General features: G+C 32.5%; 3 protein-coding genes and 1 long non-coding RNA gene across 25 annotated transcripts in view; 1 reads left to right on the top strand and 3 right to left on the bottom strand.

Annotated features, from left to right (window-relative positions):
• LOC133846913 (uncharacterized) overlaps positions 1-19,387 on the top strand; it is a 45,180-nt gene extending 25,793 nt beyond the window's left edge. The window contains exons 2-3 of one of the 2 annotated variants that reach the window (XM_062281627.1): positions 18,597-18,819; positions 18,877-19,387. The gene's annotated coding sequence lies outside the window, so the exon portion shown is untranslated. The remainder of the gene's footprint in view (positions 1-18,596; positions 18,820-18,876) is intronic. The other variant, XM_062281628.1, reaches the window with a different exon arrangement.
• Positions 897-9,053, bottom strand: LOC133846902 (slo-interacting protein 1). Its single transcript, XM_062281615.1, is given in 9 exon segments — positions 897-1,099; positions 1,102-1,321; positions 5,119-5,291; positions 5,355-5,762; positions 5,765-6,302; positions 7,074-7,147; positions 7,150-7,408; positions 8,204-8,689; positions 8,895-9,053. Coding segments are annotated over 9 exon segments (2,322 nt in total). The 5' UTR covers positions 8,949-9,053; the 3' UTR covers positions 897-989.
• LOC133846922 (growth/differentiation factor 8) lies at positions 10,552-13,420 on the bottom strand. Its single transcript, XM_062281633.1, is given in 6 exon segments — positions 10,552-11,149; positions 11,214-11,227; positions 11,230-11,640; positions 13,236-13,307; positions 13,340-13,354; positions 13,414-13,420. Coding segments are annotated over 6 exon segments (897 nt in total). The 3' UTR covers positions 10,552-10,771.
• LOC133846917 (uncharacterized) lies at positions 13,700-24,405 on the bottom strand. Of its 21 annotated transcripts, none has more exons than XR_009895063.1 (5): positions 24,096-24,403; positions 22,423-22,685; positions 21,780-21,838; positions 15,462-15,504; positions 13,700-14,333 (listed from the first exon to the last, which is right to left on the bottom strand). It is a non-coding gene; the product is annotated as an uncharacterized LOC133846917 (long non-coding RNA). The 21 variants fall into 21 exon arrangements; XR_009895069.1 differs by having other exon boundaries at positions 21,780-21,841; positions 22,479-22,685; positions 24,096-24,402; XR_009895070.1 differs by lacking the exon at positions 15,462-15,504 and having other exon boundaries at positions 24,242-24,405.
• Positions 24,406-24,633: the final 228 nt, after the last annotated feature.

The raw sequence follows: 24,633 nt of genomic DNA, 5'->3' as shown, positions 1-24,633 counted from the left end.
TAAACTGTAACTTTTGACTTTTTCCAGATTTTCTAGCAATTTTTCTCTTGTTATCAAATGGCAAAATTTCGAGAAACAAGTGTATGAATCTACTAACAAACAAAACCTTCGAAGGTAGATGTGATACAGCGTTCATGTATTCACCAACCGAGGCGGCGTTGAGGCTCCCGTCCAAATGTGTCTGGCAAACTCTCTTTCAGAAACACGAAATTTCTTGATTTTATTATATTTAATTTATTTTAGTAATTGTGCATAGAAGGTGCTCGTGAATTTGTCCGAATTTTGCAGACTACTGTTCTACTACTTTAAAAAACATAAGTAAAGAAGAGATTGACAAACTAACCATTACATGAGTGAGAAAGAGAGAGTGAGCGATCAAGAAAGCATGGGCCGTTATCTTTTCCACTCAATTGCTGCTAATGAACCAAATTGCTCTTGTTTGGTTTACAGGTTTACATTGTTAAAGTTTTGTTGGTCAGTGTATATCAATGGCTTAAAAACTTTATGGTTTTCAATAAGATTTAGAAGTCAGAAGTTTTAAATCTCATTTTTTTAAAATTGTTTACAGTTCAAAAGTTTGCTAAAAATAAAAATTTTGACATACAAATACATAAGTGAATTTTTATTTAGATGTCACAATAAGTTCTTTTAAATAATTTTTTTGTTCAAATTAACATTTTGAAATTTATTTAATTAATTAATGTGTCTATCTATATAGGCTATTATCGCTCAATACTGCTCATAACTAAAATTCACTATGACATGCAGGTGACGACACTTGACTAATATTATTGCCCGATGCATTTAACATATTATTTGGTTACTAATTATATATGTTTACTAATTTAAATTTAATGAACTGCAATTGAAACCCGATAGCAACACACGCATATATATACCTAAAAGGATTAATTTATTTTACAGGTAGATTTGTGGATTTTAAAATTTAAATGTGTACGTAAATATATAATATAAGCAGTAAATAGTTATTATGTTGGATATTGTGGTTGATTTATCAATTGTTGATGATGCCGTCTTTCACGTGCGCGTTCTATATGGCGTTTTCGCTCCTCTTTAGTCCAGTAACGTCCAATTTTACCTCTGATATAGTATCATCCTCTGTTGTGGTTAAGTCACCGTTGCGTAGATTTTTCCTTATGCCCAAATGTAAATGATTTCGCACTGGACGCTTTACAATATATCGTGTTCCGTCAGGCCGACGTTTCACTTTCCATACCATTGGAATTTCCTCCGACACATTTTCGGTATGCACAAGAATTGCGTTAGGTTTTGATACTCCCGACACAGTTTTACTGGATACCTATTCAATACATATATACATTTTTAGATTTTTAAGACAATTGATTTGTAAGTATATCTAATGTACTTATGTAGATAATTGCAATGAGATTGATAGCAAGTATCTATATAAAAAGTCATTTGAATTGACTGGTTATTTGCTACCAATTCACAGCAAGAGCGGTAACACGTAGATGGTTCATTTATCAACAATGTTTTAAGTAAATTACACTTAATTAACAAACAATAAATGATTGCAATTACCAAAAAAAATATGTAAGCCAATTTTGTATTTTCCAGCATACAATTGCGTTTTGTTCTTAGTCAATTTTAGGTTTTAAAAAGTACGAATAAAACATAATTACCCCATATGAGCCCTTAAAGAATTGTTATATGGGTACTTTTATTATATGGAATTAGATACAATTGAAAAGTTCCCGGCCTGACACACTGATGACGCCTCTAGAGTCAAATCCTAATGATTTTTATTTAGTCCTAACCTTTAAAATACGTATTTGTAAATGTCTGTAAGTAACTTTGTTTTTTTATTATTATTAAAATAATAACGAAATGCTAACAAAGATAGGTGTACTGTTACCTAACTGGGCAAAGTAACCTTGTTACTACGTTTTTGTTAAAATATTGTTTTCTAAAGAGAAAAACAGAAACCTGGTTTAATGATTGATTGGTATAGTAAGTTTAGACGTGGCGAAGTAAGTACCGAAGACGGCTAACAGAATTTTTTTTTGTAAAAAGTCCGCAAATAAGTCTGCAATACCACGATCATTTGAATATGTCCTATTTTGAAATGGCGATATTTTCGATCTAAGTAAACAAACGACTTCGATTACGAATTCATTATTAAACCTATGCGGAATACTTAATGGAATACAACCATCAATAAATAAAAATAAGTAAATAAAAAATTCAACCGCTATATTCCTGTTCCTATACAAAGATAACAAGTCAGAAAGCTACAGTCGAGTGTGCTCGACTGTAAGATGCCCGCTACCCATTTTGAATAAAAGCAAAATATTACGGTATTATTTTCAAAATATACCGAAAATACTAAAACATTACTAAAATATACCGAATTATATATTTGGAATATCGCAATAAAACACATTCAAAAATACCATAGACGGCACAATATACCAGATTGGCGGATAAAGCAACTAAGACCCCTAGCAAGTAAACGTTTTTCCCATACAAAAGTATTTCCTTAATAACTTCCAGAATTTTTATCTGATCGCAACTACATTTTCAGGAATCATAAATACTAGCTTTACTCGATTTTTTTGATTTTCGGGGGCGGGAATGGACGTGACAAAAATTTGAAACAAACTGGATCTGCGTGCAAACATAACATGCTGTAGAAAAAAATAATTATTCTATCTCTTATAGTCTCTGAGATCTAGGTGTTCATACGGACGGACGGACAGACACACAAACGGACAGACGGACATGGATAGATCGTTTCGGCTGTTGACGCTGATCAAGAATATATATACTTTATAGGGTCGGAGATGCCTCCTTCTACCTGATACATACATTTCCTGTCGGCACAAAGTTATAATACCCTTCTACCCTATGGGTAGCGGGTATAAAAAATGAGCTAAACACAAAACGACGTCAGGAACAGGAGGGATATACATATGAACAAGAAATAAAAATGATAAAACTACCAAAGGATAATTTTACAGCCACTAGCTTTATATCTGATCAATCGATTCTGATAAAGCATAGCAATTAAAACACCACATACAAGTGCAGGATGCCGTCACGCCTGTGTAAGGAAAATTGTATTCCATGCCGAAGTCTATGGAATAGTAAGAAAATGCGCAAAACAAAGCGAAAAATGCATTTCCTATGTCAAATTTCCTGCGTTGATAAAACTCACATAAGAATAATTTTATCATGCACTTGAATGCAATATATTTGCCTTTTGCAAATAATGAAGCAATCAAACGGGTATGCCACCTTTTCATTCCGGTGATTTCAACAAATATTTTTATTCAATTTTAGCATTTAAGTATTTAAATAAATCTAATTAATTTTAAAAATTTCAACAAATTTAATTGTTATTCAATTTTAGCATTTAAATAATTAAATTAAACAAATTAATTAAAAAAAAAACATATTTTACGCAACTTCAACAAATTTAATTTGTTGCCGACGGCAAAATTTTATTTCAAAATTTTTTCCTTTTGCAAAGAAGGTCCTATTTGGTGTAGAAAAAGGCATTTACTTTTCATTTCGGCAAGACAAACTTACTCGTTTTGTAAATCAAAAGAATCTTTCGAAAGTAAAACGTTTGTGAATGTGAAAACCGGAGTCCCGATGTTATTAAAATAAACTTAAAACTTCTAATTTACATTTAATTTTATAAGCAATTAATTTAGATGGCTGAAAGAAAACTAATTTAAATATATATTTAGGAAAAATTGATATGAAATAATTGTGTTTATACAAATCAAAATTTGGCATCTAAATAGTCAAGAAGTCTTCTCACGAGTATTTTTAAACAAGAGAATAATTTTTTGTTCTCAAACCATTTGAATGTGTTATTATATGGGCATATATTTGAAAAGTCAATCGTAACCAAAAACAATAAATTAAATTTATATTTTGGTATATATTATACATTTAAAAAATAAATAAAAAAAAGTTCTGTAGGATAAAACGCAAGGTTTCTAGTTAAAGCAGGCCATCCACAGGCGAGCATGTTTGCGAATATACTCGCCAACTTGTATTTCATTTGCCCACCAACTAGGGCCAACATGTTCGCGAACATCATTTGTCGGCAATTTTCAAGCAGTTAACATGTCAACGGATAACGACATATATGAAAAACTGTTAAATTTAGTAATGGCCAAAGTTATGAAGACCTGAAATTCTTAACAGGAATTTCTCCCCAGAGCCTTGGGCGCATAATAATTGAAATATAATAATATAATAATTGATTTTGCAGATAAAAAATGAATTCTTTCATACATTTTTTGCTCATTTTGCGCTTCGCAAACACGTCTTCTCTCTACTAAATGATTGTGCAAATGATGTTCGTGCCAACGTTGCCATCCATTGGCGAGCATGTTCGTGCAAACACAAACAAAATAGAATAATTTTAATCCCATGCGAACATTTTGACGAACACGAAATTTGACGACGAACGCTACCATCCACGAGAAAAATTTCGTCGAGCACAACATATTCGCAAACATGCTCGCCTGTGGATGGCCTGCTTAACTGAGACGTTTTCTTCTAGCTTGTTTACGGCTAGATTAACGCAATTTACGCTGAGATACGCTAATCAAGAACAAAAGTTTCGCCATTTATCAAAACCAAAAATGTTTTGTGATATACATACGTCGGGAGGAGCACACAGCTAATGTTAATGTAATGCTGTGCACGCGTCGGCCAGCGTGCTCTTTGACACTGTTAATGCTTGCTTGCATTTCAATCGGATTCAATTGCATTTTGTATACCCGCTACCCGGTAGAAGGGTATTATAACTTTGTGCCGAAAGGAAATGTATGTAACATGTAGAAGGAGGCATCTCCGACATGATAAAGTATACATATATATGGCTTTTGGGATATTTGAAATTTTGTTGGCATATTAATTTGGTATATTGTAAGAATAATACCGCAATGCTTATTGAATTGCGCGTATTTCACATTCACATGTAGCTATCTTGTTTCATTTTGATTGGTTATGAATGATCTATCCGTCACCAGATACACAACCATATATCCCATGTCTACTACGCAAGTGAATTGAAAATACTTAATGAATTTATTTTAAAAGGTTTAAGCATACCTCTTGGCTACTAACAAAGTGATATCTGCTTAAGTTCGGAGCATTAAATTGTGGACAGGATTGAACTTGTTGCTCCTCCGTAGGCTGCAAACGCGAAACTTTTACGTCTGCTTTTGCGGAGAAGGGGCCTGTATGTGGTTCGTCTGTATGTGATTTATTTTGCGAAATGTTTGCTAGAACAAATTGGGAAAACAATTCATATTAATAAAATTTAACAATTTTTCAAGATAACATACCAATTTGCTCTTTTTGCGACACATGTGCTGGACAGTGTATTCGAGAGCATTTACCAAATGGTTCAATGGTTGATGCAGTGTTCTTTAAGGCACCTGAGATGATTTGAAAACTTGTAGAATTTTCATTGTTTAGATTTGCTATCGGACCATTTTGTCGTGGAGATGCACTGTTATTCGAGCCACCTGTATTATAAGCACTTGATGAGTTGTCAATTTCTTCTTTATTTTGATTGACGAGTAGATTTTGATTTGCATGATCGCTGTCAATATTAATATATCCGCAAGCACTATATGCAGCACCACTACTACTTGAGCCACTCGTAGTATTGGTTAATGTGCATATACGATTTGGCAAACGATTCTGTTGCTTAGTTAAACGTCCAGATAAAGTATGTATTGATCTCGAACCAATTTTTTAAGGCCAAGCCATTGAGCTACTCGCTGGGTTTGTTGTTGCATTTCCAACACATCAGCCGATGAACAAGAGCCCATTGCCGTCATATAGTCCGAGCTCTGATATGGTGAACAGTAAAGCGGCTCGGATTCCGAATCTTCTGGTATTGTTTCATAAATATGTTCGCTTTCATCATACCCATATTTAACTGTTTTTGAAGACTTATCTCCATTTCTAGCTGAAAGGTTTTTTTCTGATATTTGACATGGACAGTCAGATTGCAAGTTTGTCTGCAACGGCAATTTCGTTGATTCCTCATCTCTTAAACTCATAGTACTTATTTGAGTTTCATTTTTCAACTCCTCTGAATTAACGCGAGCGGATTTGCAGTTAGTTTGAGTAGTAATTAAGGTCTTTCCGGTTAGTACAGACTGCTGTTGTTGGGCCAAAAGAATTGTATCTAATTTATCAACAACATTTGTGTAATCGTCAGGCAATAATCGGTTTGCATATTCAAAGTTGCTATCAATATCATCATCTTCATCATCGTCGTCCTCGTCCTCTTCCTTAATATTCAATAAGAAAAGTTTTTAATAGGATTGCTATTTGCCAAAATGTAAAAAAAAACTTGGTTTTTCAATTTGTAGTATTTAAACTTTAAAGTTTAAGTTGTATCTACTTTTTATTTGTGTGTAGTGCTTAAAAGGTTTAATTTCAAATGATTTTGCTTCTTTTGGAAAAATTAGAAGTCGGAATGGAAGCATAGACAAAACTCAAACAGCTACAAAAACAAGAATCATCAACAGTCGTCGTTTTTCTTTTTGCTTACTGTTTGATGTTGCTTTTCATCGTATACATAAATCGCAGATGCGGCGCTCAGCGACTCTTGAAAGTCGGCGGCAGTTACAGTCGCGAAAATCAAACGCATTCGACTTTTTGCTACTTTTGATTTTTATATACGATCTGTAGCCATTTGTAAACCGAACTTAGTGTGTGTAAAACATTGAGAGGAAGTTTTATCTCTTCAGTTGAGCGGTGAGCATGCCACTACCTTTTGTTCCAATTGCCACACCCGACTACATGTAAAGTCTTAATGATCTCGGCCGCATATTTCGAACATAACAGCCGATCATGGGCGAATTCGCAAAAACAACGAATTTGGGGATTGGTTATAAAAGCAATACAATTCATTTTGAGAAAAGAAAACTTTCCTGTCGCTACTAACGAGCCGTTTGTTAGTGAATTTTCGGCCTTTTCTTCATGAAATTATTTTAAATGTTTAATAAAACTTAAAATAACTATTAAGTTTTTTTCATATCACTTACGGGATATAAAATGCGACTGACAAGCAACGTAACAGCCTTGCCGTTCATTGAGATTTGCGATTCAGCGTGCTTTTAGTTTTTATATCGAGACCGTTAATACGTAGAATTTGATCACCACGCCTTAAGCGTCCATCAATATCAGCAATACTTTCAGATTGAATATCACTGATGAAGACATCCTCACAGGCATCATGTTCATCTGATATTGTCAAGTCTGTATTATTACTGTTGTCGTTGCGTATCACAGGCTTAATACTTTCCTCGAAGTCGTTGGGACAACTAACACTTAATCCTAAATTGCCACCAATCGAGTCCTTATTAATAAGCGTTATTTCCTAAAAACAAACAAGAAACTTTTCAAAATAATTGTGATACATTTAATACCAATGTAAAAATGTATGCTCCCGTTTTCGTTTTAAAAGATTCTTTCGAAAAATAGTTGACTCTTGGTTTATTGTCGTACTTTAAAGATCGCCAGAAGATAAATTAGGCATGTAATTATTTTTAAAACGACTAGTTTCTCACCCCACCTCAAATTTGGAAATAAAATTTTGGCGTCAGCAAAAACAATTTTCGTTTTGGTGAGCGACCGATAAATCCGACGCCATGAGTTATCGCCAAACTTTTGATGGAATGAAAAAGCAAGTTCAAAATACATTAATTAATTTGGTTGGAGTTGGGGAAAAGGTGTTTTTTTCCGCGCGGAGATATGACGTTTTAATGCGAATTAACTCCGCGCGGAGATATGTCGCTTTTGTTCAGCGGTGATATGTCGTTTTAAAAGCGACGGAGATGTGACGTTTTGAAAACGACATAGCTCCGCCAAAAATAACGACATAATTCCGCTCGAAAATTGTACCGAGCGGAGATCGGGGAAAGCATAAATTATCTATGTAAGATAAAATCATTTTTGTGTGAGTTGTATCAACGCAGGAAATGAACATACCAAAAGTAATTTTTTCGCGTTGTTTACTTTTAACCAAAACACAAGTCAGCTGTTTTAGCAGTAAGAAATGTAACGCTGCCAAAAACTAAAAACTTGTGAAAAGCACATACAAACGAAAATCTCGGTTTTGGTCCCAAAACGAAAACGAAAAGTAAAACCGGAGCACGCCTGTAAAATTACTCACCTCAATGTCAATTTCTGGTTCCAAGCATTGTTCGAATAGATGGTGCTGTTGCTCAATGAAATGATCAGCTATCGATTGCACAATGTCTTTGTTGTGATCGATATTTTGCTTAATATCAAAACCATTTTCGGTTGTGGTTTGAGTTCCTTTTGATACTACGGTGGCGTGTTCAACATCTGTTAACAATGGTTCGGCATCGACATTGACATTGTTAAATGCACGTAAAGTTAATATGATTTCATTTTTCTGTGGCAGGGGAAATGAAATGGAATTTGTGTTGGGATGTGAGCCATCTCTTGTTGTATCTTTTGGTAATTGTAGAATGTTTTCATGTTTTGTATAAATTTCAAACTTATTTTGCTCTGCATCGGAAAATTGTAAATGGTTTGTTTTTCGGGACAATTCGACTACTAGATTTTCTTTAGATTGAAGGAACATTTGAACCACCTCATAACTCGACAACGATGAAATGTCGCTACCATTAAGCTGAAACAAATTTTGTTCTTGTTTGGTTAATACAATTTTTACAGAAATTTACATGTAAAGGAATTATGGATATCGATATATTAAATATATCGATATTGTTGAGAATAAAAAATGTATATTCTTTTCGACTAATACATAAGTGCACATACAAGTGAATTGTCTGTATAAATTGCATGTAATTGTCATCAGTGTACTTGAAACTTACCTTTATTAGAACATAGTCTAAATCAACAACGCTAACACAGTTATTAGAGCACATTTTGATAAATTACATTATTTTATTTTCGATGCAGTGATGTAAATCCACACCCACATAACAACACAAGTACAGACATCGTTTACTATCTAATCTAGTGTGACCAAAGCATGCATAAAGTAAAATGTCGCCAATTTTCTGTTGTACAGTATTTTGCAATAAATTTTGTACTTCAAGATAATTTCAGTCTATAGTTTGGCAATAATAGTCTCTAAATTAAAAAAGATGTAATTTGTTGCCAAAATACTAGAAAAAACGTTTGTAAGTTTTTGGGCGAATGACAATTTCTTCCATGAAAATACATTTTACTCATTTACTTAAATTTAGATAATTTGAGCTTATTATCCTTATCCTGCGTATACTGAACGAATCACTGAAACAATCATAGATGTCAAATTTCAGTTTAATAACCTGCTTAAACTGAACGAACAACTTAAGGAATCATATAAGTCGCGCCGAATCTTTATAACGACACCATGAGAATGAGAAGGTAATGAAGTCGTTAAAATATTCTGGAATAATTCGTAGAATATTATATTCCATATTTACACTACACGCATCCGCTTAAATTATTCATTTTAATGATGCAAATACTTTCTCTAAAGTGGCATCACTCAAATAGTTGTCCAGCGAAGCAAACTTCGTCAAACCTACAAAAAAAAAAAGGTTATCTGAAGAATGTAGCAAATAAATAAATTTATTTTAAAAATTCAAAATTTTTTTTTAAATGTCAAAATGTTTGCAAAAATTACGTACGCTTTCATTTTAATATTTAAATGTACAAAATTTTAAATCAAAAATCAAAGCGCAATTGGTTATTACTTCTGTCAGTAAGATAGAAATGAAATGAAAAAATTTAAATCGCATTTTAAAAAATAAAAAGATTCTCGATCGGGACTGTTAAGCTTACAAACTATCAGCAGAGCCATCGCCGTCCATGCGCGTCGAAATGAACCGAAAAGGCTCTGGGGTTCTAATCGCAGCATTCGGCTTTTGCTTTAAAACTTGGAGTATCTATGTATTATATGGTTATTAGTAATAGAATCATCTCAATCAAACATGAGAACATCAATTAAAAAATTATGTATAAGTAATTAAAAAAGTATTTGTTTATAAATTTTATAAAATTATTATATTCATTTAAACGAGGTACTCCACACTTGCATCATATTTGGCAACTCGTACAACGATCAGATTGCTGAACATATAATAGGTACATTTTAAAGTTTTGGCTAGTTTCTATAAATATTTTCTGTTTCGGTCCATTTCCTTTTATTTTTGATTGTAAATCAAAATGATTACTATTAATATGGAATTTTTTCGATGAATGTTAAAACAAAACAACGAATAGAATGTTAGATAAATACGGTATTACTTTTATGTGCATGAAGGACTACAGCTGATGGCATGTGCTACTCGACCTGTCTACTATATTTATTTGAAATATACAGATAGTTGCTGTATCTTTTCTAAAATTGTAAGGAGCAAAATAAATAAGCGAAATTTTTCAAGAGGATTGTTTTAAACTAGTTCCGTAATAAAAGTATATGTACATACATACATATACTTTTTATTTCACCATTGCCGCATTACTTCCAAAACAGCTGTTAGAAGCATTTCAATTTTTGTATAAACTTTATACAATAAAATCTTGTTATATATGTATGTATGTATGTATGTACATATGTTTCACAACTAATGTTAGTGAGATTCCGTTAAAATAAACACAAATATGTATATTGCTTATGCATCTACAATGAATGGATAGTTATACATTCTTTGTTTATTTTCTAAGTTTTTTATAAAAGTTGTTTACTAGGTTCCGTTTATCCCAATCGGCTATGAGCAGCTGCATCCTCGACGGACATATTTGGTATAACACTCAACACTAGATTATGGTTGTCATCAAAATATAACAAGCTCAACGAACTCATTTTCGTCGGAGAGCAACATGGCGTTGCCGATGTCGTTAGTGCTGCTAAATGTGTATGTGGATATTGCTCCAAATAACCCACACGACAGTCACCGCTACAAAAATATGCATCAAAAGATGTGGGTGCCACCACAAAGTGCCAACCGAAACTCGTGAAATTCACTTTGAGCGGATAACGACAACACCGCATATCGTGATCACTTTCAGTGCAGTCCATAAAAACGCTTCTTTTCGACGGTGCTTTTTGTGAACCAATTTCAATGTGGACAGTCTGCAAAAATAAAATCAAACTTCGTAAATGTTACTACTAAATATTATGATGTATGCGCGTATACCAACGGATTTTTGAAGTGTTATCCGTAGTGACGACTAAGGGTTTCATCCATGGCTCAACGCCTTTGATGACGATTTCTTGAGTTTTATTCGTCCTGGTAGGATTAAACATTGTATCCTCTCCTGTTATGAACAAGGGTTTTAAGTCAACACTGATCCATTGACCAAATCCGACTGGAATTTTGTGACGAAACTCAAACATTTTAGCTTTATGTGTGCTATTCACATGGCGTATGGCACGATGTACATCCACAACAATTTCGTTATCTTCAAAGTTATCTTCAAATCCATCGATAATGTTCGGTATATTCGCCTTTATCCAGTCCAATCCACGCAGATATAAATGCAATTTCACATACGATACTTCCGTATAGCTATCAAATTTAAACCGGAGTACGTCGGCTTTGCGGTTATGTCGTGTATGGGGTTCTTAGCCAAATAAATAAAGTAATAAAAACATGAACATGAAACGTATTAATAGGAAATATGTACATGTAAGAAACTTACAGATAAGGGAACTCTACTGGTAGATATCCCATACCACTATTAAAATAAAATTAATGTTTGCACTGCATTCACATAAAAGTTATAAGTACGGAGGAGTTAATAAACATTGCCTGACATTTGGTCAACATTGGGTAGCTCTAACATTTTTATACCCGGTACAGATAAGCGTATTAAAATTTAGATTTTATAGAAAATGTATGTAAGAGAAAAGAAAGAAAGTAAAGAAAGCATCTCCGATTTTATAAAGTGTACATATTATTGACCAACTCCAACACCATAGACGAAAAGGCTATGATACAGATATTTCTCTCGCACACCTCTGCCCACACAAATCAAATAGAATCAAGTAAAGATAGAGTTATGGTTTTGGTACGAACAATAATAACTTCAGTCTTTATGATTTTTGATTTGGTTTATTTGTATCCAAATAAAAATTGTTAAAGTTATTTATCAAAAACTTGATATGGTATAAACGGGATGCGGCAGTAGCCTTGGTTGACAATCAGATATATTTCTTTCCAAAAATAATTTTTGGTAATTATTTATTTTGTATATTTCAAAAGTAATACCACAATGTTATGCTTTTATTGAAAATATATAGCCTACTTGAGACTTAAGAATTGAGAAGCTTATCATTTTACCCAAAGCTTATAGGCTGAAATCTAGCATATTTTTATTTTCATTTAACTTTTTTAACATTAAGCATAAACGAAGAGCAAACGTAATTTTAAAGGTAAAGTTTGATTTTTGTTACATATTAAATTCAGTCTTGAATATTATAGTTTCCTATGGCTAAAACCGGTTCCATCGAGCGGGTTTCAATTTGATAGACAATTTCTTATATTTTGTATTATATCATCGATATATAGCATTTTTCAGTATTGTAAATTGTATTTTGCTTTTATTATTGGTAGCGGATATCTCACAGTAGAGCGTACTCGACTGCTCCGTTCTTACTTGCTTATACCCGCTACCCATAGGGTATAAGGGTATTACAACTTTGTGCCGGTGGTATATACAAAAATTAGTATAGTAGTTATGATTCCTGAAAATTTGGTTGCGATCAGATAAAATTGTCAAAGTTATTAACGAAATACTTTTGTATGGGCAAAAACGCCTACTTAGGGTCTTAGTTGCTTTGGTTGACAATCTGGTATACTGTGCCGTCTATGGTATATTTAGAATGCGGTATTATATCTATATACCAAATATACCATTTGGTATATTTTTGAGTATTTTTAATATATTCGGTATATTTTAAGAAAAATACCCCAAAATATATTTTTGTATTCAAAATGGGTAGCGGGTCGAGTCTTTCGAGTCGAGTACACTTGACTGTAGCTTTCTTACTTGTTTTATATTGCTTAGAAAACTTATGAGTAAATGAAATTTGAACCAACTCAAAAATCAACAATAGGTAGCTCCCGCAATTCAGCAGCTTGTATTGCCTTTGAATGCCGTTTTCGCCATATGTAGTAGGTCAAGGTCAACATACGTACATACGTAAGTATACTTACGTTCTGGAAATACATATATGCTGTTTGTATGTGATAAAATACTCTCATATTCGCCATTATCATTTTCAATCATAGAATAATCGTTGGTCCTATGGATATCAAAACGCTCGCTTCTTTTTCTTATTAAGATCAATAATATCTTTATATCTATAGTCATCAAACTGTTTGGGATCGTCACTTTGCATTTCATCTGTTGTCAAATTTGTATTGGGTCTGAATAAATTGGAATCGTTTATAAAGTGCTGACTATTTGTTGTCCAATTTGAAGATAACAATTTAGATTCAGTTGATTCTGTATTGTTTCCATTTTTTCGACATACAATAGCTTTTCTGGTGAATTTTCCAATTCTGATTTCTCATGTATCCTTATAGAGTTTAAAAGCGATGCGTTATACTTTTTATAAAAATGTTCAATTATATTTTGTGGTACTGAAATTGGTTTCGTTATATTTGGCAGCTTTTTTAAATTCAAACGCATTAAGATATGCATTTTAATTGACTGTAAGCTATCTTGTTTAGTTTTCTCTCTCAATTGCCGCTGCAAAATAGTATCACCATTAATCAAAGTATTGCGGCTTACAGTGACACCCTGAGTACCGGGCCCTGATGCCATTTTTCCATTGTTACTGTTATAATTTTGATTATTATTTGCATTTGAATTAGTAAATGCGTCACTATCATTTTGCGTATCTGTATCAAAATGGAATTGATTTTTATTTGAGTTCCAATTACTTCCATTAAAGACATTGGAATTAGCAACGATAGTCTCTATATTTTCATTCTGTGCAGATGCCAAGATAAACATCATTAAAATTATAGCCAAAGTCACATACCGTGCGATAAGCATACGGCATCGCCATTTAATTTTGATTGGCTGTTGCTCGGTTTTGAGGCAATAGCAGTAGGTGTTATTCGAAGGAAAATTTTCAAAACTATTGTGAAACAAATTTGTTAAATAAAACTTCGACTTGGAGTCTTCCACAATAATTATAGGATCGACTGAAAATTCAAAAATTGGTCATTTCTAGTTCTTTGATCTTTAGTCAATTCAAATGCGACGTCAATGTTAGCCATGATGTTAACAGAACTGTTGTGTGCCTAAAATAAAAGAAAAAGATTACGTTTTTAGGTAAATTTAGTTATTAAGTAGTTAAATTAGAAATAATGGGTAATTATTTTCATTCTTGCTCAGCATCATAACTTAGAACCACGATCGCTTGGCAGTCTTTCTGCTTGATCACTAGATTCCAGAGACTGGTTAATATACATCTTCAATATTTAACCCGTTGGAAGGATATTTTTAATTATAAATATTTTTAAATAAATAAATGTAAGAAAACTACAGTCTAGTGTGGTCGACTGTAAGATTCCAACTACCCATTTTAATAAAAGAAAAATAGTTCGTTATTATTCTCAAAATACACCAAATAAATATACCAAAAATATTAAAATATACCAAAGTATACATTTGGTATATCGATATACAGTTACTTTAAAAATAAAACATAGAGTTCAAAATATACCACATTGTCAACCAAAGCTACTAAGATACGAATGCAACAGATTGCTTTTATTATATTATATTTTTATACCCCTATGTGTATAGGGTATAAGGGTATTAGAACTTTGTGCCGGCAGGAAATGTATGTAACAGGCAGAAGGAGGCATCTACGACCCTGTATATTCTTGATCAGTGTTAACAGCCGAGACGATATATCCATGTCCGTCTGTATGAACAGAATAAAAGAATAATATCGCGATGGTTTGCTATTACTCAAACGGACAGACGGACATGGATTGTCTTTTAACGCGGATCAGGAATATATATACTTTATAGGGTCGGAGATGCCTCCTTCTACCTGTTACATACATTTTCTACCAGCCCAAAGTTATAATACCCAATGGGTAGCGACTATAAATATACACATGGGCAGTTCCATGGCGAAATCTCCCGTGCGAGACTTTTTACAGTGCACTGCAGTGAAAATTACATAAACTGAAACAATTTTAAAAATAAGTGAATGTTATTCTTAAAGCTCTAGATAAGCACTATATTTAGAGCTAAGATTAGGAACTTGATCTGTTTTCCGATAAAATATATAATTTCGTTCAGTTTTTGGTTTTACAACAAAACAGAAAGAAAATTCCAAAACCTTTCTTAGCACTAATTAAAGTAATTATCTAGATCTATAAAAATATATTATTATTATGTATTTATGCATTTACATTTATTTTACAGTCAGCAATGCCGCGAGCAAGACGATCGAATCTTGAATAATGAAAAGAAAATAAAATAAATTGTAAATAAATAAAATAAAATAAAATAATGAATGGTATTCGGGAAAAATGCAAAAATCGGCAAAGTTTTAAAAATTCAAAAATGTAAAAACTTTGGAAATTGAAAAATTGTAAAATCGCCAAAATTTTGGAAATTGGAAAAATTGTAAAATCGGCAAATTTTGGAAATTACAAAAAATTAAAAATCGGAAAAATTTTGGAAATTACAAATCGAAAAAGTCTTGAAAATTGAAAAAATGTATAAAACTGAAAAATTTTGGAAATTGAAAAAATGTAAAACCACAAAATGTTGGAAAGGGAAAAATTGTAAAGTCGGCAAATTTTTGGAAATTACAAAAAAATAAAACCTCCAAATTTTTGGAAATTAAAAATATGTAAAATTCACAATAATAATGAATGAAATAATAAAAAAACAACTTCATAAGGGCGGAACAGGAATCAAAAATACTATATATATTGTTTATACTATAGACATGTCCATTCGCTACACTAGCTTAAAAATTACGCTTGTTATTAGATGTTTATCGACTTTCGAGGGCGGATTTACTTCCGTGACATAAATTTTACGAAATCTTTATCTGATCATATCAGTAAGTGTAACAATTAACTGATGAATTTTGAGTGTTATCGTGTTGCTCATCTGCTGACGTCGATGGTCGTCGCTCCAAGTCAACAACACGTTCCTGACCATCTTTGAAGTCTATGCCAATGAGATGAAATTTCGCCCAGAAGAACTAGCGCGAAATGTTAAGCCCGCGAAGTTTACATTTTTTCATTTGACATTACTTTCTGCTCACATTAGTTTCTGATCTTTATTTCATGAGTTTATTAAAATATTATTGGATTCACTCATATATACGCCATTGGCATTTTTTTACAGAAAGAAAGCTTAATATTTCTAATAATGTATTCGAGAGTATTCAGCCTGAAATAATTATTAATTATGCTAATTTTAAAATTTGTATATGAAATCGCCCCTTAGATTTTAGTTTTTATATGAATTCCACAATTATACAACAAATCAATATTTTTATTTTTTGTTTATATAAATGAATAAATAGAAAGTAATTTTTACCAAAAAACTCGATAAAAACTAAAGTAAAATTGAAACTCTTGTGAAGTGTGAAATGAAAGTTAAAAAAAAAAAAACAATACAAATACTTTATTTTTGAATAATATTGTAAGCTAAAATACCAAATAGTCTCTATTCTGGCACATGTGTATTTTTATTTTTTACAGAAATATTATTTTCTAAATTATTGTACGGTTGTCTAGTTGCGCGATCCCCAAAACTCGTTTCAAAAATCAAAAATTGAAAGACTTAATTTAAGTTTTTCCAATGAAATATATTATAAATTTATCGTTGGACTCGTTGAATATATTTAAAATAAATCTTTTATATTTATAAGCAAATTATTGAAAGCACGACCTAAATGGTGTGTATATAATTATAAGAGCTCCCTTAGTATTAAAGATATAAATAAGAAATAATTTTCTACAACTTTAAAGACTACAAAATTAAATAATAAAATTAAAATTTTATTTTTTAATGTTGTGGGTCCTTTAAATCTTGTTTTAAAATGAAATTGTTTTTGAGCTGGAGAAGAAATTTTATACCCGCTACCCATAGGGTAGAAGGGTATTATAAATTTGTGCCGGCAGGAAATGTATGTAACAGGTAGAACGATGCATCTCCGATCCTATGAAGTATATATATTCTTGATCACCGTCAACAGCCGAGGCGATCAGCCATGTCCGCTTGTCCGTATGAAAAACTGAATCTCATATATATATATATATGTTTTGTTTCAAATTTTTGCCACGCCCACTTCGGCCCCTCAAATAAAAAAATCGAATAACAAGCGTAATTTTAAAGCTAGAGTTGCTTTTTGGTATATACAATAACTGCTATAGTAGTTATGATTCCTGAAAATTTGGTTGCGATCAGATAAAAATTGTGGAAGTTATTAAAGAAATACTTTTGTATGGGTAAAACGCCTACTTACTACGGGTCTTTGTTGCTTTCACGGTTGGAGCTTTTGGTACAAGTGTACCAAAACTGGTCCCTTTTTTGCGTTGGTACATTGGATCAATTTTTTCATTTTGGTACATTTTCAATATGCCTGGTCTAGAATTTAAATTTTTCATAAAATTTTATGTTCACACATATTATTTTAACAAAAGGCTCTGTTCCCCAACACAAATTTTGTTTCAGTTAGAAATTGAACCATGACTAACACTGAAAATATCGCATACAGTCGATTTGCGACGTATTGTGTCAATTGAGAAAATATGTATGCGCCAATCTAAGGTCTATAAACAGTTATATATTGTGAATTTGTGAAATACAAAAATCTTCAAATAATTTGTGGTACATTTTTGCTAAAATTGGTACATTTTTTCAAAATTTTGGTACAACAAATTTTTTGGAATGGCACCTGTGGTTGCTTTCGTTAACAAAATGGTCTATTGTGCCGTCTATGGTATATTTTGAATTCGCTATTATATCGATATACCAAATATACCATTTTGTGTGCTTTTAGTATTTTTGCAGTATAGTTGGTATATATTGAGAAAAATATCGCAAAACATATTTCTTTTATTCAAAATGGGTAGCGGGTATCTTACAGTCGAGTACACTCGACTGTAGCTTTCTTACTTGTTTTATTCAGTTTCAATCGACTGCAAAGTGCCTTTTGGCGCTTTTAGATGACTATCTACTATATTTTGTAACCTTCGATGTATTTTGAAATTAATAGTAAATCGATATATCAAATATAGAATTCGGTATATTCAGAATATTATTTCATTGCAACATACTGCAATACTTAGGTATCCCTAAAATGGGTAATAATTAACAACCACACTGGACTATAGCTTTCATACATGTAACATTTTAAAACTTAATACCAAAACAGAAAAACATTTTTTTTCGAGTTTCCAAATACTTTTAATCTAACTGAAAATTATGAATAAGATGAAGAGAGATATCGATTCGTTTGGTTGGTTGGTCGGCCGCAACCCATTGTGTTCAACTTATTTCTTTATTTTTTGTTTTCTTAGAAGGCAAAACGAGTTGACGGCTATTATGCAGCTCTGAATGACAGTTGAATCTAAGAGCTAATATGAATGTATATGTTTACTAGTGTGTATTTGTCGAAATTTTTAGGGTGGGATTTATCTGTTTGTTTTAAGAAATAAAGCAAAGCGACTGGAAAGCGAGGATCACACCCAACGAGACAATTGAGTTAAAGAGAGCAATTGATTGAATTAATATCCAAACAATGTACATGTACTACAATTAAGTTGAACAGATTGTACTATTAATGTCTGAGATCTCTAGGCAGATAAATTGAAGTGCGCTCCAGTGGGACATGAGTTGATGCAATAGCAAAACTGTTGCAAAACTGCAAGGCTGATGTGTGCTTCAATAAACATTACTTAATCAAATACGTCCTACAGCTTTCAAGGAAAGACTACAGGCTAACTCTCGGCATTTTAACTAGCCGATTTGGCGGCTAACCATGATATAAAGCTGGGCATTAAGAGCAGTGATCAGTGCAGGAAATGTAACGAGTTAAGGAAACACTTGACAATCTCATATCTGGATGTCCATCGTTATGCCGGCTCCGGATGAAATACCACGACTCGCCGTGCCTTAATGATCTTTGTGACGTTTCACGGCTAACACCTAGGATGCTGCCGGCTTTTGCTAAAATCCATCAATACTGTACGACTTCTGAGAAGAAGATACGTCATATCGGCACAAATACGGACCACTGGTCTATGCTCTGCCCCTAGTAGGTGCAGACGGTCCTACCAATCTACCTACCTGTGTACTATTAATAGTTACATAATATACATTTTATAAATAACATACAAAATTTGCGAACTTAAAATAAATAATACAACGGGTCCTCTACAGTCCAATGTATGTAACAAATTTCCTAAATTGTATATATGAACGTATGTATGTTATTCTTGATCACATTTTATTCATTTGCCCTTCCTTCTCTATGCAAGAAAATCTAACAATAACTTTACATACATACAATGATGATTCCCGAATTGGTTGCGATATGATACAAACAAAGAAGAATAGATAATTACATATGCAAAACTGGGCTGACTGCTGCTGTCGGGTCAATTTGATATTAATAATTGGGCTTCAAATATTTTTTTACCCTCTACCCATAGGGTACAACGGTATTATAACTTTGTTCGTGTGTAAGGAGGGATCTCCGACCCTATAAAGAATAATATTCTTGATCAGAGTCAACAGACGATACGATGCAGCCATGTTCGTCTGTCTGGATATCAATAACTATAGAGGATTGAGCTTTAACGTGTGAAACACTGGATCCCAGGAACTATAAGAGATAGAGCTATACCATCAGAGATACAGCACTTGTAACGTTTGCACGCGGATCAACAAGTACTATATCGATATACCAAGTTTAGCCTTGGGTATATTAGTACATTTTATACCCGCTACCCCTAGGGTAGAAGGGTATTATAACTTTGTGCCGGCAGGAAATATATGTATATGTGTATGGGCAAAAACGCCTAATTCCTAGGGGCTTAGTTGCTTTGGCTGAGAATATTGTGCAGTCTATGGTATATTGACAAAAAGCATTTGGTATTTTAGTCTTTTATAGTATAATTATGGTATATTTTGAAAATAATACCGCAATATTTTGCATTTATTCAAAATAGGTAGATAGTATCTGATAGTCGAGCACACTCTTCGGTTTATAAGGTGAGCGCGAAACTAAATATATTTCAGACCTACATACATATATTCATTTGCATATGTACATAAAATATACTTTATTACTAAAAAATGTTGCCAACCTCAGTACGCCCAGCCATTGCCAACACATTGGCCCCACTTATCGCTCTGTGTAATGGCTACCACTTTCGGCAGTGACTCAGTATACATATGTACATATATACATATAGTATTTAAATAATTTTTCCTGACTAGTTACTGGTGGCTGTCAAATTGCAGCCCAAACGGCAGTACATAGGAAGTTAATTGCTTTACAATGAATTAAAGTGAAAAGTATACACTATCATAATTAGCGGTTTTTCGTAAACTGTTCTGCAAATGCATCAAATGTTTTCACATAATAGTCCCCTTTGCTCTCTGAGCAGTTGAGATCTGTTCCCTGCTTTTGTAATGCAGATGAACATTTAATCTAATATTAAAGTGAATCTTTGTGTCAGACACGATCAACGAGCTATAGAATGTATGAATGTATGTATATGTATCTATGTACACGCAAAGTTGTGTTGGCTAACACGCTAAAATTGATGGGCTCCTTCTTTAACTACTATACATTAAATCGCACATTATATGAAAGCCCTCGTTTTTTAATAATAATTATATTATATTAATTATTTTAATAATTAATTATAATTTAGTAATAAGAGAAGTAAGAAAGCACAGTCGAGTGTACTCGACTGTGAGATATCCCGCTACCTATTTTGAATAAAAGCAAAATATTACGGTATTTTTCAAATTGGTATATCTGTTATATCGATATAGTACCAGATTCAAAATATACCATAGACGGCATAATATACCAGATTGTCGGCCAAAGCAACTAAAACCCCTAGTAAGTAGGCGTTTTTGTATTTCTTTAATAACTAACTTCCACAATTTTTATTTGATCGCAATCAAATTTTCAGAAATCATAAATGCTAAAGCTATTATTGCATACACCGCTCTAGCTTTAAAATTACGCTTGTTATTCGATTTTTTTGATTTGCGGGGGCGGAAGTGGGCGTGGCAAAATTTGAAAGAGACTTGATCTGCGTGCAGATCTATCTCTTATAGTCTCTGAGATCTAGGTGTTCATCGGACAGACGTACAGACACACAGACGGACATGGCTAGATCGTCTCGGCTGTTGATGCTGATCAAGAATATATATACTTTATAGGGTCGGAGATGCCTCCTTCTACCAGTTACATACATTTCCTGCCGGCACAAAGTTATAATACTATTCTACTCTATGGGTAGCAGGTATAATTACAGTTACAGCGTGCACCAAGAAGTGCAGCCAAAACAAATTATACATAGCTCTATCTATTATAATCTCTGAAAAATGTGGTAAAAGTCGCGTTTAACGCATATCTGGAACAAGATTAAATTGCTACATAGAAATTCATAGTTTGCAACAGGTAAATAATTCTTTTCTGCAAAAACAAATCTTAATGAAGAGATGAAATTATTACTCACAAAATGCAAATCAATAAGGTAGTTTCTTCTGCAACAAATCGTTAGATAAAATCCTCACTCTGCTAAAAGAAAGCAAATTTCCATAATTTGATCATTGAATGAGCATTCTTTGAAGAATTTACGTATTAAATTAGAATGCAAGCTAATCTGTTTACCAAAACATGCAAAATTAGACGAATACGAAGTTTATAGATTGGGGAAACATATGGTAGAAATTGTTCAAATTATTTTGAAAATAAAAAAAAAGATTATTAAATCATTAAAATTTTCGTTTTTAACTAATAACTAAAAGCCGACTATTAAAGAGCTTTGAGACTACTAAGGATTTGCAATGCGCCCAATATGTTCCTTTGGAATTAGTGCAAATTCAATATTCTATGCAATTGACAAAAGTAGGCGGTTTATGCTTAAACCTTCAAATTTTCGTTATGCACTGCAACCATTTTTATTTGCTACTAATTTTGAAGTAGTTTTCCACAGAATTTTTTTTTTGTTTGGAGAAACAATGATTTAACATAATTTTTTTTAACATAACTTAGACCACAGTTTTGCCGGCAATTGTTAAAATAAAAATGGATTTTTCTTCGTACTAGTGTATTGTTATTGTAATTAGCCGAAAACATAATTATGTCTAGGTTTTGACTCACTTAATATTTTATCAATTTAAAAAATTAGGAGCTTCAATTGTTTTACACTCACTCTATATTCCATCCGAGTTAAATATTCAGCAGCTTTAATTGAGAAATGATTGATTGGCATACATATTTAATACATATGTTGTTGATTTTGTTTTTCAATTTGTTGACATATCCGTTTCTTATTGACAAGCACGGTATGTGTTGTTATGTGCATATCCATACATGTAGATACACACATTTGATATGTACTGTATATGGATACAACGGGCTGCATGCATATGAATGTTGGCATATACATACATAGATACATACATATGTACATATGTTGTGTATTTTTATTAATAGTATATAGTAATATGTGGTTTTATTTCGAACACCGGCTTAGTTACTGGCACTCGAATTTTCTACATATGTACATATGTACATCTGTTTGTATTAATACATGCACATACATACATATGTGCGTTGTCAAAATTGCATCTAGCGATCTATAGAAACATGCATATACATGTACCAACATACGTACATCATGTACATATGTTTGCATGTATGCATGTATGCATGTGCCCGACACTTATCTGTTGTTTTTATTGTTTTTGATCAATTTTTATAATACAATTAAATACTGCACATGCATACATACATATGAATCAGTATGTATATACATATATTACACATCACGTTCGAAAATGCCAGTGGATGCGTGGAATAAACGATTAATTTTATTGTATGCTATAAATATGCACAATTATGTATATACATATGATGTACATATGTATGTGTATGCAATATCAGCGTGTGTGTTATACACACTGTGTATGCATGGAGGGAGGTTGCATGGATACACATTGTACGTATGTACATGTTTGTATTTACGTGTCAATGTACATACATCCTTATGTACATACGAATGTAAGTATGTATGCATCTGTGTGACTACTGTGCACTCACATTCACAATGGTCACTCGCACTCTATTGTATTCAATTAAAACCATTTATAATTCATTTTTGTGCTCTTGAACTTCAGTTCAATTCTGGAAGTGCAGCATTTCTTGAATACAAATCGTTGTGCATTACACTCATTACTCATGCATACATACATATGTATTTATTTAAGTTATAAGTCAATTTAAAAATGTACATACATATGTATATGGGTAGTACCCATTATGTACATACATAAGTGTACAGAGTACTTGGTATAATATGTATGTAAGTACATAAATACATGCGTATACCAATGTAAATAATGAAAATTTTAATTTCGACAATATATGTACATATGTATGTATAATAAAACATACGATTGTATGTAGACCCAAACGCTATACGAAGCACACATTGATTCATTTATTTGCTAGAGAACAATTATTTCCACACATCGCATATTTTTGTATACTTGTTTATAATATACAAACATATATCCATATACATATATGTCCATCTATGTATATACATATATAGCTATATACATATGAATATATTTATGTACATACGTATAATTATGAATATGCTTAAATATTCAAGCAAATGAACGTATGTATGTATCTCCATGTACATACATATATGTATATATAAGTTGGACAGTTCAGGTGTAATCTATTTTGTACATTTTGTCATGTGTTCTCAATGCATATGTTTATGTATGTTTAAACATAAGAGTACATGCCCGCTTACAAACAAATATATAAGTACACTACATACACATGTCCACACATACACACATGTATGGGTGTACGGTATGTGACAATTATTCGTTGGTTTAAATTGAATCGCAACGCGTTTTTGCCTTGGTAAAAGAAAAACACAGCACAGGCACGCACATTCAAGCAGACTACAGCAACAGCAGCAGCAGTAGCTTCAGCGACAGAAAACGAAAATTCTGCGACAAACAACAGACAGAACAGAGGCTGATCGTGCCATACAACTGACTAACTGTCGGATTCGCATCCCACATCCCACAGCCATCAACAGCAAGATGCTTGCTGAGGATGAATATGTGATCAGCTCTGCTCCGTTCGGTCTTGGGTAGTTGTAGACATACATATATATATATATATATATATATATAACTATATATATATATATATATATATATATATATATAGTTTTGTTATATTATCGGTGGTTATTACATATGCATCGCATTAATATTATATATATATACATATATAATAACCGTTCGGAAATTAAACGTATGTACCTTGATGAAGTG

This window comes from Drosophila sulfurigaster, chromosome 4 (genome assembly GCF_023558435.1).
Source record: "Drosophila sulfurigaster albostrigata strain 15112-1811.04 chromosome 4, ASM2355843v2, whole genome shotgun sequence".
Classification (NCBI taxonomy): domain Eukaryota; kingdom Metazoa; phylum Arthropoda; class Insecta; order Diptera; family Drosophilidae; genus Drosophila; species Drosophila sulfurigaster.
This window is presented reverse-complemented; position numbering and strand designations above follow the sequence as displayed.